This window comes from Notothenia rossii, assembly GCF_949606895.1.
Source record: "Notothenia rossii genome assembly, chromosome: 9".
Taxonomy (NCBI): domain Eukaryota; kingdom Metazoa; phylum Chordata; class Actinopteri; order Perciformes; family Nototheniidae; genus Notothenia; species Notothenia rossii.
In genome coordinates, this window is record NC_136907.1 from 1463262 (window position 1) to 1478730 (window position 15469).

Genomic DNA, 15469 nt, shown 5'->3' on the forward strand with positions numbered 1-15469 from the left:
TGAGTTTCATTTAAAGTGTTTCTGTAATCCTACAGACAGACAAACCAAACTGAAAACACTGTCAGAGTAATAAGAGTCATGAAACAATCCATAAAAACCAAGTTCATAAGATTTTATTTAAATATTATTCTGGATGTAATCACTATTTACAGCCTTAATGCATTCATACATTGAAAGATAAGATGTATCTTTGGAACAATGCAGTTCTTTGAAGCGTCTTTTATAATAACATGATACAGACTATGGGTCAGGGGTATTTCTGTAGATACACTGCTATCCAGTCACTTCAACATAATCAACACCGTGTCATTTAGCATCCATTGAAGCGACTTTACTCTTATGAAACAGAGCCATAACCCTCTGCCGGACCTCTTTGATCTGCAGGCCGTAGATCAGAGCGTTCAAGGCGGGCAGCACCACGTGTCCCATGACGGACGCCACCTTCCTGTGGGCCGCCAGCTGAGGGAAGCGGTGCAGAATCACGATGATGAAGCCGGACACTAGCAGGATGGCGTAGACGGCCAGGTGAGTGGCGCAGGTCTGCAGCGCTTTGCTGTTCAGAGTCTTGTTCTTACTGCGCAGACACACCATGGCGATCCTCAGGTAGGTGAGCGTGACGCTGCCGATGGACGAGCCCAGCAGGACCACGGTGTATCCGAGGCCGTAGATGTTGTTGATGAGCACGCTCTCACAGGACAGCTTGAACAAGGAGGCATTATTGCAGGAGAAGTGGAGAATATTCCACCTGCAGCGAGACAGACGCACACTGAGGCCGATGAGGATCCCCACCATGAGGAGAGGGATCACCCACGCCCACACGGACAGAACCAGCACCATCCTGTGGGTCATGATGGTGGCGTAGCGCAGAGGGTTGCAGATGGCCACGTAGCGATCGAACGCCATGATCATGAGCACGGTGTGAGAGGCGCTGGCGTGGAGGTGGATGCAGAAGGCCTGGACAACGCAGTCCATGTACCGGATGACCCGCTGCGAGTCCGGAGTCAGGAGGTCCCGCAGAACATGAGGGATGATGATGGTGGGCCCGAACACATCGTTGATGCTCATGTTGCACAGCAGGAGGTACATGGGCTGGTGGAGGCCGCTGCTCCTTAAGATCAGCACCACCAAGCCGATGTTGGACACCATGATGAAGATGTATACGATTAGGAGGAGGATGAAGCAAGGAATATAAGACTGGGAGGGGATATTGAACCCCTCTAGGATCAGGACATCTTTACCAAAAGTGCTGTTTTCCATAGCTTTCTATCCTGTAGCAATACAGACTTTTATATGTTAAAGACACGTAGCTGAAGATCTTTAAAAAAAGTCTTAATAAAGTGAATACAATGATTCTAAATATGCCCACATCACATCGCAACGACTCGCTGTAAGTAAGACGCATACATTGTGTTTTTTGCAGAAACAGAAGCACTTAACATATTAACTCACCAAGTGTACAAAGTCAACATCTACATCAGTTCATTAAATGGTTGATTCACCTAGATTGAAAAAAGACCATTTTAAATGGTATTTCAATCTTGGATGAAGTTAAAGGATGAAGAGTTGTTCCTGAAGGTCGTTAGGTATTGACAGTAACATATGCACTGATTCTGTAAAGACAAAGTGTTCATTTTAAGCTCAACATAGAACAGGTTTCAGATCAGTGCAAAACTCCAATAAAAACCTTTAAATGGGATATTGGAAATTGGACGAATACATTTTGTTATTTTGCAGAAATAGAGACACTTAACATATTATGTCACCATGTCTACAAAGTCAACATTTACATCAGTTCATTAAATGGTTGATTCACCTAAATTGAAATTGTTTAATTTAAAATGGTATTTCAATCTTGGATGAAGTTAAACAATGAAGAGTTGTTCCTGAAGTTCGTTACTACAAAAGACACATGTTTGCAGAGTTATTGACAGTAACATAGGCACTGGTTCTGCAAAGACAAAGTGTTAATTTTAAGCTCAAAATAGAACAGGTTTCAGATCAGATCAGGAAAAAACTCCAATAACAACCTTGAAATGGGGAGAAAATGTGAAAGGAAACAGCAACAGAGGAGGGATCCCTCCTCTGATACATCCCTGTTGAATAGTTTTCAATGTCATTTTGCAATGCTATGAGAAACCAAGAAACACTTTACATTCTCCTATAATGCATTAAAGTGATGGCAGAAAGAAACACACCAACAAGACATGAGAATTGAAACTGTAGCTGGTTAAAATTGGAGTAAACCAACATTCGAAGGAAGCTTGAACACAGAGAAATCCTACAAGCTGCTACAGTGAATAAAGGATATGTGAATGTACATTCATTAAATAAGCACAATCTCTAACAGCAGCTGCTCAGACACAGTCCTGCCTCCACCTCCGACCAGAAGTGAAGACTTTTATTTGGTGCATCGCGCGTTGACAGGTCAATGGTAACTTGGCAACAATGAAGCTTCATTATGTGTATCTAACGAAGGTTAATTCAAGATATTGGCAGGAAGGGTGACCAAGACATATATGACTAAATATCTTGGGGTTTGCTCGTGTGTTGACCAAGTAGCAACCTCCGGTTCTAATAAATAAAGCCAGCACTGCCTTGTGATCTTCAAATGGTCACTTTAGGGCTCTGAAAGTGAGATAATCCCCAAAGACCCCCATGTTAAAATGCCCAACCCTATACAGCAGAAACAAACATGTTTGCAGCCTGGTGGAAGAAAAAAGGTTCTGGCCTATTTATATCAGCTATACCAAGGTTTACATTTTTATATAACTTACCTGTTGAATATAAATGTAAGGATGCAGGAATGAGTCCTAAAACCCTTAAATTAGTCAGCATTTCTTCACCTTCAGTCCCCTGGTCTGTAGGTCAATGGTTTTTGGTTTTGGTTGTTAACCTGACATAAGGTCTGTGGTTAACACAAGCTGAAGAGGTTAGAATTCTACGGCATAAAATAAGTCAGTAAATACCAGAGGTGGGGACTCGAGTCACATGACTTGACTCGAGTCCGACTTGACTCGAGTCCGACTCGAGTCGCATATTTTTGGACTTCAGGCTTGTTTGACTAACATTAATAAAGACTTGACTTGACTTTGACTTGGTATTCATGACTTGAGACTTGACTTAAGCTTGAGAAAGAAGACTTGAAAGGACTTGACTTTTTTTAATTAAATATTTGCGTTTTTGTATTGAGATATTACGTTTAGTTTTTTTTAAATGTGATTGGGTGATTATAGCGCCGTGCGCGCAAACCTGGCAACCCAGGAGTGTCAGTTAACATGGCAGCGGCTAGCGTTACTCCAAAAATAGTCAAGTTTTGTTACGATTATTTTGTTATTTCACGTTTTGTGACAGGGTTAGGGTTAGGGTTAGGGTTAGGGTTAGGGTTAGGGTTACCTGTAGATGACCTGTAGGTTACCTCCAGACAGGGAAGATAGACAAACTAACATTTCTGTTAACCACCTACAACCTACAACCTACAACCTACATAACCACCTTTGCTTTCTCACTGTCTCCATCCCCACCAACTCATAACGCTGGCAATTTCCTTGATCTCATATTCTCAAGGAACTGCTCTACTTCTAACCTCTCTGTAAACCCGCTCCACACATCGGATCACTTCTTCATTTCATTCTCTCTAACCCTTTCCAAACATAAAAACCTAATCTCTTCTAACTCTGCACCTGTCCGCCGTAACCTTCGTTCCCTCTCCCCCTCTACCTTTGCCTCATCGGTGCTCTCAGCCCTCCCTTCCACTGACTCGTTCCAACTCCTGCCTCCAAACTCTGCTGCAGAAACTCTCCTCTCTCCTCTCTCATCCTCTCTGGACTCTCTCTCTCCTCTCTCCTCTCTCATCTTCTCTGGACTCTCTCTCTCCTCTCTACTCTCTCATCCTCTCTGGACTCTCTCTGTCCTCTCACATCTCGGCAGGCTCGTCAGTCCCCTCCGGCTCCCTGGCTGAATGACGCACTGCGTGCTAATAGAACCATCCTTCGGGCAGCAGAGCGGAAACGGTGGAAATCCAAACACCATGACGACCTCCTAACCTATCAGGCTCTCCTCTCCTCTTTCTCTGCTTCCATTTCTCAGGCAAAAAGCACTTTCTTTCAAGATAAGATCCAATCTTCCTATTCCAATCCCCAAAAACTATTTTCCATCTCCTCCTCCCTCTTGGACCCCCCCAAAGCCCCTTCCCCCTTACTTCTGTCAAGCGACTTTGTTAACCACTTTGAAAAAAAGGTTGATGATATTCGCTCTTCTTTTTCTGACTCACCTTTACTCACCGCTGGGTCACCAGACCCTCCCTTCCCCCACACACTGACCTCCTTCACCTCTGGGTCACCAGACCCTCCCTTCAACCACACACTGACCTCCTTCTCCCCTCTCTCTCCAAGTGAGGTTCTTACCCTCATTACCTCTGCCCGTCCTACCACCTGTCCTCTGGACCCTATCCCCTCAAACCTCCTTCAGACTATCGCTCCTGATATTCTACCGTTTCTCATTTCATCAACACTTCTCTAACTTCTGGTCCCTTTCCAAACAGTCTCAAGGAGGCAAGAGTAAACCCTCTCCTAAAGAAACCCACTCTCAACCCGTCTGATGTTATGAACTACAGGCCTGTCTCTCTCCTCCCGTTCCTGTCTAAAACACTTGAACGCGCTGTCTTTAAACAACTCTCCTGTTATCTCCATCAGAACAACCTTCTGGATCCGCACCAGTCTGGTTTCAAGGCAGGTCACTCAACAGAAACTGCTCTCCTTGCTGTCTCTGAGGAACTGCACACGGCTAAAGCAGCCTCCCTCTCCTCTGTCATCATCCTTCTGGACCTGTCTGCTGCATTCGACACGGTGAACCATCAGATCCTCCTTTGCACTCTCCAAGAACTTGGAGTTTCAGGCTCTGCATTTTCCCTCCTCACCTCATACCTCAAAGACCACACCTACAGGGTAACTTGGAGAAGGTCCGAGTCCGAGCCTTGTCAATTAACTACAGGGGTCCCTCAGGGCTCTGTTCTCGGTCCCCTCCTCTTCTCCAAACTCGCTCGGGTCTGTCATTAGCCCGCATGGTTTTTCATACCACTGCTACGCTGACGACACCCAACTAATTCTGTCCTTTCCCCGCTCAGAGACCCAGGTCGTCGCACGCATCTCTGCTTGCCTAGCAGACATCTCTCAGTGGATGTCTGCTCACCACCTCAAGCTCAACCTTGACAAGACTGAACTGCTTTTCCTTCCGGGAAAAGATTGTCCCACTCTTGACCTAACAATCAACATCGGCCCCTCTGTTGTTTCCCCGACTCAGACTGCAAGGAATCTGGGTGTGGTCCTAGATAACAAACTGTCCTTCACTGCAAACATCTCTGCTACAACCCGCTGCTGCAGATACACTCTTTACAACATCAGGAGGATACGTCCCCAGCTGACCCAGAAAGAGACGCAGGTTCTGGTCCAGGCTCTCTTCATCTCACGCCTAGACTACTGCAACTCCCTCTTGGCTGGTCTACCTGCATGTGCCATCCGACCTCTGCAGCTCATCCAGAATGCAGCGGCTCGTCTGGTCTTCAACCTTCCTAAATGTTCCCACACCACTCCGCTCCTCCGCTCCCTTCACTGGCTTCCAGTAACTGCTAGAATCCACTTCAAGACACTGGTACTTGCGTACCATGCTGTGAATGGATCTGGCCCTTCCTACATCCAGGACATGGTTAAACCGTACACCCCAGCACGTGCACTCCGCTCTGCATCAGCCAAACAGCTCGCTGCACCCGCACTGCGAGGGGGACCCAAGTTCCCATCAGCAGAAACACGTGGGTTTGCTATCCTGGCTCCAAAATGGTGGAATGAGCTCCCCATTGAAATCAGGACAGCAGAAAGCTTACACATCTTCTTCAGACTGAAAACTCATCTCTTTGGACTCCACTTCCAGAGATAGAATTACTAACAAAGCACTTATATACTAATAAAGGGCTGGCTTATCTAAAGCCAGTTGAGTAGCACTTGAAATGTTTGGCTCTATGAAACCTGATGTACTTATATGATTCTGTTTTCTTCAAGGTTGTATCTTCCTGGTCGAATGCACTTATTGTAAGTCGCTTTGGATAAAAGCCTCAGCTAAATGTAATGTGATGTAACCACACCTGCAACCTGCTCGTCAGCCACACTATGAAAGCCTGCAGCCTGCACTCGTTCCCTGCCGGATTGTTGCCGTGAACGGTTTGTTGCGTGCCGCTCTAGCTTTTTGCCAGCATATTCTTTGACAACTTTGCCTGCTTTTGCCTCACACTCATTTGTGTGTCTCTCCCAGGAGGAATCCAAGGCCTTCCACACTCCCAAGACCAGCCAGGCCTCTCTACCCACCCTGGAACAACTGTTTCCCACTGCCGCCATAACCAACCTCCACTCCCAGCTCCCCTTTTCTAATAAACAAATGTTACTTTCACCAGCTGATTCCGAGTCATCCTTTTACATGTGTTAATAGTCAAATTCCAATAGTTAAGTAAACTATCATAATCATCCTAATGACCACAGGGGTCAGTCCACCCAGGAATTTTGAGTTGATCAATTACAGGAATATTATGTCTTTATGTTCAAATAATGTAAACATATTTTAGTAAATTGTTACCACAGAACATTTGCATACTTTTTGTAACATAAAGCATGTTATCCTTCTCTAAAATAATAACATTCTGGCAACAAAAAAGATCTAACTTGCAGCTGAAAATGTTTTAAGAACAGGAGGACATAATGTTCTAACAATGTTATCAAAAAACATTTAGAGAATGTTTTTAGAGAACGTTATCCTACCTTTCAGAAGAACGTTCTGGCAACCAAACAAAAACTTCCCGCTGAAAAACTTCTTAGAACAATGACTGTAACATTCTCAGAATGTTTTTAGAACCAAAAATGTCTCGCTGGGTTTATAGCCTAACGTTAGCATTTCATTTCAGAAATCATAAAGTGGTGTTAATATGTGGAAATTATTACACTTAACTAAACGTTTAAGAATCATACACGTTTGTTTGACACAGATCATTTTATGACATAATCCGAAAAAGAAATACCATTAGTTTATACAATTCAATATAGGCCTGCAATATATATATATATATATATATATATATATATATATATATATATATATATATATACATACACAAGTACAATTGTACATGGATATGGATTTTCATGGATATGCAGATATAAGTGGTTCTGGGTGTGCACGTCAGCATTAAACACAATTGTACACTATTGGAAAGGGTGTGTGAGTGCAATCAAGGCCCTTTAAAAGTCATTATGTCATTTTACATATTTTGTGCATCTGCAACATTAAACTGATGAACAAAGCACCTTTACCTAATGCGTCAAACATTTAAATAGTGGTAGTTTTATAACATATATTATTCTGAAATGGGTTACTATCAAGAAATATTTGATAATGCTAATAATGTACTACCTATAGTAGTTTAACTTTACTTTAAATTAAGTTTTGAATGCAGGATTTTCTACACTTGATGCTTTCACTGAAGGACTTAGCTGGGAACTTGAAGATATCGTTTAGTGTTTTGTTTTTCTGCATTTGCTGAAACCTTCTGACAGAACCGTCATGGTGTACATCATTACACAATCCTGAAAATGTTTGACAACCAAACATGGCTTCTTCAAAAGAATAAATTGTAGCTAAGATGAAATGAAAAAGGCAATTTCCCCAGAGTATGGTCAATATAATTAATCGTTCTTAATAGATATTTTTTTAAACTCTGCAAATCTGTTACTCAACTACATGTTAATCCAATATCTCTTAACTTGGCTGATTTCATCTTGTCACTTTGATAATGCATTCACTTTCCTGACACATCTCGTTTTTTTAAATGGTGCTGTTTATTAATATGCATGATTCTCTGAAAAATGTTTCCATGACTGACAAGGTGTATTGATGGTGACAACCCTATTCATCTTTCAACACCTTTATGAAAAATATTTTATTTACAACAACAGTGCCCTTTCAACATGATTCCTGCAGAAGCGTTATCAGTTTATTTCATTTGAAGCACACGTCCGCTGTGAAACAAAGTGGCTATCCTCTGCTTTATCTGTGTTATCTGCAGCCCATAGATGACGGCGTTGAAAGCAGGCAAAGTGGCTTCACACAAAACAGACACCACCTTCCTGTAGTCCGACATCTGAGGGAAGCGGTGCAGGGTGATGATGATGAGGGCGGACGCCAGCATGAAGACGTAGACGGCCAGGTGAGTGGCGCAGGTCTGCAGCGCCTTGCTGTTCAGAGCCTTGTTCTTACTGCGCAGACACACCATGGCGATCCTCAGGTAGGTGAGCGTGACGCTGCCCATGGAGGATCCCAGCAGGACCACGGTGTATCCGAGGCCGTAGATGTTGTTGATGAGCACGCTCTCACAGGACAGCTTGAACAAGGAGGCGTTGTCGCAGAACGGGTTGGGTATCACCCTCCTGCAGCGAGACAGACGCACGCTGAGGCCGATGAGGATCGTGACGCCAATGAATGTGGTCGCCCACGCCCACACCGACAGACCCAGCACCATCCTGTGGGTCATGATGGCGGCGTAGCGCAGAGGGTTGCAGATGGCCACGTAGCGGTCGAACGCCATGATCATGAGCACGGTGTGAGAGGTGCCCGCATAGAGGTGAACACAGAAGGCCTGGAAGGCGCAGTCGATGTAATGGATGTAGCGCTCTGGGTGAGGAATGAAAATGTCACGGAGAACATGCGGTGTTACAATCGTAGCCCCAAAAATGTCATTAATACTCATGTTGCAGAACAGCAGGTACATGGGCTGGTGCAGGCTGCTGCTCGTACAGATCACCACCACCAGCGTGATGTTAGACACCAGAGCAAAGATGTAGATGAAGAGGAGGAAGATGAAGGAAGGGATGGTGGACTGGGGGGAGACCTTCAACCCCTCCAGGAGGAGAATGTCCTCATTCAGAGTCAAGTTTTCCATGTCTATGTAAAACTGCATTTGTCCCTGCAAAGTTTCTGATAACAACAAAAAGGTTTTACAAGGCAAACAGGAATGGGCTGAGCGACATGTACATGAAATACATTGGATATATATGAACACATACCTTATATCAACTTTGCATATTGTACGGTTAACTATTGCAGCTTTCAGCGTAAACAATCAGTCATGTGGACACAATGACTTAATAGGTAGAAGCTAGAAAAGAGACATCACGTTATTGTAATGCAGACATTAAACAACAGGACAATACAACACTGAATCTGACATCATATTACAATGTTGATATATGTATACTCTTCTTATTACACACTCTACTCTCGTCTTCATCAGAAACATTTCAGTTTCTTCACAATTGTCACAATAATTCAGTGTTTCTGCAGCTAACCCTAACCCTAACCTGATCCCATGGATGCCCATTCAGACACACAACACAGGTTAGAAGCATTTACTGATGAAGATGAATACACGGCAACATATTTCATCACATGTCATTAGTCCTCAGCCTGTAATCAGGATCAATATCTTACCTGGAGTATTGCATATTAATATTAAAGCTTTTCCAAATCTTATTTTGATGTCTTAAGAGCAGATTGAATCGCCCCCTACATGAAGGACTTTGTACAATGCAAATAAAGGATTCAAGAATAGCTTCATATTGCTGAGGTCCATTCACACACCTACCATCTCCAGCTGCAGCGGGGTGTAAGCATTCTCTTGTTGCACCCCGTCCACCTGAGACCCAACTTGTAAAAGCTGCAGCACTTTTATTCAGTGCACTGGAGGCTTGTACCTGGAAGTCAGCTGTCACTTACTAACAGGTGACTCGCAGCATCACCCATGTGTCCATAGTGATGGTAATCATACACATAATAATATACACATAGTAGACACTAAACCTGTGTATGTTTTTCTGATTTTCTGATGTGAAGTATATATCATATAAAATGGTATTAACCAAGTTCTTTTATTTATGAAATAATATGTCATAGTTACAGTGCATAGCAACGGGACACTATACCCTGATAAGACTTTGTATGATATGCTGTGATATGAGGCATTACTTCATTTGTATCTGAAATACATCACTTTGATGGATTTAACTTTGAAATGCAAAATAAAAGTTGATTATTTCTGTTTATTTATTTAATATCAGTTGGCAGGATTGAAGCACAACATTGAAGTGAAGCAGTTGCGTTAGGCCTGAGATTCTGAAACAGCCTTTATATCATAATAATAAGACCCTGAACCAGATTTTGGTAGTGATTACTCTTTTACAACATTAAACAAACTTGTGTTTATATTCTGAAAAAACAACCTTTTAAAAATATTAAAAAAATGTAAATATATATAATTTAATTGATGCTAATTTAACTGCTAAGCCCAGCGTCAGCTCTGGACCCATACTCCTTGATAGGGATTGGACTCTATTTCTTCTCCAGAGTTGCCCAAGGTGTGAGGCGACGCGGGTGTGGGGATACTCACAAGCCCCCGGTTGGGTGCCACTGAAATTCTCCTGCCACCCTCTGGCCACACCATGAATATTTGTCTAGATCGACCCCTGAACTATCCTGATGTCAGCTTGATCCCTTGAGGTTACATCACCCACAATATGACTGCAGAACTTCTCTTTAAAAGTTGAGTCGGAGGTTGTAGTCTTCTGTCAGAAGAAGGGTTGCTGTTTGGTGACTTCAGACACGGGAATTATATTAAAGGTAATATAATGCTTTAAGTTTCTCCCGGATTTACATTTGAAATGGTCTGACTTGCATTGAATAGATCTAATAACTATTGTGACTTATCAGTATCCCCCTTTTTTGTGTTTTCTTTCTTCAAGTTGATGGAAAACTACACTTTCAACAGCTTCACCCTCCAGCTGGAGGGGCTAAAAGTTACACAAACATCAATGTACCCTGTTTTTTTCTTTTTCTTTTTTTCATACCTTATTATTATGTTGGTTAACATTGGCATTGTAATTCTGATTTTCATTGATAAGAACCTTCACCAGCCCATGTATCTCCTTTTCTGCAACCTGCCTTTTAATGATATTCTTGGAAACTCTATCATGGTTCCTCGTTTGCTCATAGATATACTGCGGCCTCCCTCTGAACGCCTCATCAGTTATCCAGAGTGTGTGGTGCAAGCTTTTACTACACATATGTTTGGTACCACCGCTCACACTGTGCTCATGATTATGGCTTTTGACAGATATGTAGCTATCTGTAATCCCCTGCGCTATGCTGCCATAATGACAAACAAGATGGTGGTCAAGCTGACAGTTTCTGCCTGGGGAGTGGCCTTGGTTACGGTCGGGATTCTGCTCGGTCTGACCGTACGACTGAACCGATGCAGGACTATGATCACAAATCCTTTTTGTGACAATGCCTCTCTGTTCAAACTGTCCTGTGAGAGTGTGTTCATTAATAATGTCTACGGCCTCACGTTCACTGTAGTTCTGTTCACAGCTTCAATCGGCAGCATGGTTATCACCTACAGTAAGATCACTGTGGTCTGTCTGATGAATAAAAACAAGTCTTTGAACAGTAAAGCCCTGAAGACCTGCAGCACTCATCTTTCTGTATATCTAATTATGTTATTGAGTGGAATGCTTATTATCGTCCTGCATCGCTTCCCTCAGTACTCAGACTACAGAAAACTAGCTGCCATTTTATTCCACATCATCCCCGGCAGCCTGAACCCTGTTATTTATGGGGTTCAGTCCAAAGAGATACGAAAATTCCTGTCACAATTATTTCAGCATAAAAAGGTTTTACCGTCATTTTAATTCCAATACAAATGAACAGAACCAAACTAAATATACGTGCATGTATATAGAAGCAGTGTGCTTGTCTGTGTTTGTAAGCATATACATGGATTGGCCACACCTAACTTAACGTTACTGTTAAAAAATGAATAGTCAATCAAACTGTGTTTCATATTTAGTTTACTTGTTTATTTGAGTAATGCTTTAATTTATGGTCATTTTTGAACATATAATATACTAAATACGAAATGATGTGTTAACCTCATGGAATTGTATTGCATAACAATATCTGGATGGCTTTTATAAAGATGCAACTCTTAATGGTTATAATATCGTAAATGGTTAATTATATTCGCTAAAACATCAAAACTGACCAAACATTATTGATTGTTAATAAATAGTTTCAGGTCCACCAATGTATGTTATGTTAAATTATGCTTTAGAAATGATTTGGTACTAATACTTAATATTGTATACACAATGTGTAATGTGACAGCAGCTCACATTTGTCATAACGTATTATCAGGTATGATCAAATACAATTTGTGTTTCACATTACACAAACTAATGATGAAAAAACATGAATTATGAATAATATGTAAACGGTATATATTGTCATTCATCAAATATAATGATTATTGATTCAAGTTAAATGATGGTTATTTGAAATGGTGACGCCTGTTATGCTTCTGTAATCTGTGTTTCTATTTGTTTAGAAGCAAAATAAACTTCTAAAAAATGTGTGCTTTTATACAATGATTTGTTTGTTGTTTGTAATTGTTACAATGGTGAACTCTGCAGCTTTATTCTGTTCTGAATCTCTGTTCATGGTACGTCTTCAGTTATTAGAAATATAATAAATGAATATCAATAATTGTTGTGTCTTCTGTTTGTAAAATCCATATCAGATGTAACAGATAGATTTGGTAGGTCATACTTTGCCTCACCAAGAATCGCGATCCTAATAATAATCTTTATTTATAATAGTACTTGAAGAGTAGTCCAAACCTTTCCAAATAAGCATGAGATAAGAAATACTTAATCTTCAAAGCCTTTCTGGAAGCAGGACTGAGGGCTCCCTTTTCCTGCTACTCAAAGTTCTGGTCATTGTCAATAAACACTGGTTGTAATGAAGTTATGTAGAACTTAATCCGTAACCAACAGAAGACAATCCATAAACATTCCCCTTTCAACTAAACGTGTTTTTTTTACATTTGTTTTGTGTGACGCCATTTCCACAAATTGGAGTTGGGGCTAGATTGGTTTGTTGAGGCAGGGGCCCTTGTTATTAATCATCATTGTGATTCCCAGGTCTAACCACCCCCTCTTTCATATTAGCTTCAAATATAACAATGGTGTTTTAACCACCAATAATAACGTAAGGTAATATGAATAGTCTTTTTAATACTTACATTAAACTAGAATTAATATCCACCTTTTAAACTTACAATATTCACAGAAGTTTAAAACAAATATCCAAACCTTTACATGACTTACATCAAAACTCAAAAATCAGTATGGTCTCTCAGGCTCATCTTTTCTATCATATGCACAACTAGCATCTATTATTAGTACAAAATGTAAGGAGGGAGCCAGGCCTGCTTCATGTATGGAAGAGGACCAGCGCCTCAAGCAAGCAATCATATCATCAGGTGTGGTCTCTAACATTTATAAATGATTATCTAGGGCTCGAAAGGAGGGTCAGGCCGATTGTCGAACCTCAGATTGAGGAGGAACAATGTGGATTCCGTCCTGGTCGTGGAACGACGGATCAGCTTTTTACTCTCGCAAGGATCCTGGAGGGGGCCTGGGAGTACGCTCATCTGGTCTACATGTGTTTTGTAGACTTGGAGAAGGCGTATGACCGGGTTCCCAGGGAGTCACTGTGGGAGGTGCTGCGGGAGTATGGGGTGAGGGGGTCTCTACTCAGGGCCATCCAATCTCTGTACTCCCAAAGCGAGAGCTGTGTCCGGGTCCTCGGCAGTAAGTCGGACCCATTTCCGGTGAGGGTTGGCCTCCGCCAGGGCTGCGCTTTGTCACCAATCCTGTTTGTAATATACATGGATCGGATTTCGAGGCATAGTCGTGCGGGAGGGGGTCTGCAGTTCGGTGGACTAAGGATTGCACCACTGCTTTTTGCAGATGATGTGGTTCTGATGGCTTCATCGGTCTGCGACCTTCAGCACTCACTGGATCGGTTCGCAACCGAGTGTGAAGCGGCTGGGATGAGGATCAGCACCTCCAAATCTGAGGCCATGGTTCTCAGCAGGAAACCGATGGACTGTCCACTCCAAGTAGGGAATGAGTCCTTACCCCAAGTGAAGGAGTTCAAGTATCTCGGGGTCTTGTTCTCGAGTGAGGGAACAATGGAGCGTGAGATGGGTCGGAGAATCGGAGCAGCGGGAGCGGTACTGCAGTCTCTTTACCGCACCGTTGTGATGAAAAGGGAGCTGAACCAGAAGGCAAAGCTCTCTGTCTACCGGGCCATTTTCATCCTACCCTCACCTATGGTCATGAAGGATGGGTCCTGACCCAAAGAACGAGATCGCGGGTACAAGCGGCCGAGATGGGTTTTCTCCGCAGTGTGGCTGGTGTCTCCCTTAGGGATAAGGTGAGAGGTTCAGTCATCCGGGAGGGACTCGGAGTTGAACCGCTCCTCCTTCGTGTCGAAAGGAGCCAGTTGAGGTGGTTCGGGCACCTAGTTAGGATGCCACCTGGGCGCCTCCCTAGGGAGGTGTTCCAGGCACGTCCAGCTGGAAAGAGACCGAGGGGTAGACCTAGGACCAGGTGGAGGGATTACATCTCTTCGCTGGCCTGGGAGCGCCTTGGGACCCCCCAGTCAGAGCTGGTTGATGAGGGGAAAGGAACGTTTGGGGCTCTCTGCTGGAACTGATACCTCCGCGACCCGACCACGGATAAGCGGGAGAAGATGGATGGATGGACACATTCCTTCACATTTACATTTTAATTTGCATTAAAGTATTTTGTCAGGCCTTCTAACATGTTTTGAAATATAACTACTAGTTGAAGAGTTTGTAAATTAAGATGAACCGAAGCTTTTGTCTGTTAACGCAATCGCACAAAGTCACATCCGTTAATTCCACATCCACACGCATGGATTAACATCGATTGAATACATTCATGTAGCCTTTGTTTCTGCTAAAAGAGGTATCGACCAGCTGGGGCAACAAGAAAATCGGCGTAATCGAGTGTGACTATTAAAAAATAAATCATTATTATATTAATACTGACAATAACATCCGACCGTCGGGGTAGCATGTGCTTGGCATTTCCGGGTATTTCTCCACTGGTTAACAATACCGTGTAACTTTCACGTTTGAAGGGACGAAATCGTGACATCTTCCCCTCTCCCAGCGTGGTGAATCGTCACATGTTCACGTCTTGCCGTGATACCGTGTTTGATCTTTAATGAAAGCTGTTGAGTTTGCAGCGACAGTGTTTCAGATTATAAAAGGCATCGCGGCGCCGGCTCTCTGCAGGAGCTCCAGGTGAGACAGGTGAGACAGGTGAGACACACACGGCAACTCATCATCCGTCTCTGTTAGACTCTAAAGACTCATTATAGAGAGAGCAAACTCAAGACCTTTTTACTTGAGCTTTGAACTGTATTTTATTTTATTCTTATTTTATGTATGTGGTATTAAGTGTTCATGGGGAGATAGTATTGTTTCTGTGAAGCCCTTTGAGTTCCC

The 15469-nt window shown here is 42.8% G+C and overlaps 3 protein-coding genes across 3 annotated transcripts; 2 read left to right on the top strand and 1 right to left on the bottom strand.

Moving 5' to 3' along the window:
* Positions 1 to 306: 306 nt before the first annotated feature.
* LOC307018403 (uncharacterized protein) lies at positions 307 to 9285 on the bottom strand (the record flags this gene model as incomplete). The annotated part of the gene is made up of 3 exons (XM_079648634.1): positions 9099 to 9285; positions 8048 to 9009; positions 307 to 1263 (listed from the first exon to the last, which is right to left on the bottom strand). The coding sequence occupies exons 2-3, from the start codon at positions 8990 to 8992 to the stop codon at positions 307 to 309; spliced, it is 1902 nt and encodes a 633-aa protein (XP_079504760.1). The 5' UTR covers positions 8993 to 9009; positions 9099 to 9285.
* On the top strand, positions 4243 to 6435 carry LOC307017678 (uncharacterized protein). The gene is made up of 2 exons (XM_079647369.1): positions 4243 to 6209; positions 6301 to 6435. The coding sequence occupies exon 1, from the start codon at positions 5176 to 5178 to the stop codon at positions 5926 to 5928; it is 753 nt and encodes a 250-aa protein (XP_079503495.1). The 5' UTR covers positions 4243 to 5175; the 3' UTR covers positions 5929 to 6209; positions 6301 to 6435.
* Positions 9286 to 10412: 1127 nt separating the features above from the next.
* On the top strand, positions 10413 to 11777 carry LOC307017677 (olfactory receptor 8G17-like; the record flags this gene model as incomplete). Its single annotated transcript, XM_079647368.1, has 1 exon — positions 10413 to 11777. Exon 1 carries the CDS (start codon positions 10833 to 10835, stop codon positions 11775 to 11777), a length of 945 nt encoding a protein of 314 aa, XP_079503494.1. The 5' UTR covers positions 10413 to 10832.
* Between the last annotated feature and the right edge of the window lie 3692 nt (positions 11778 to 15469).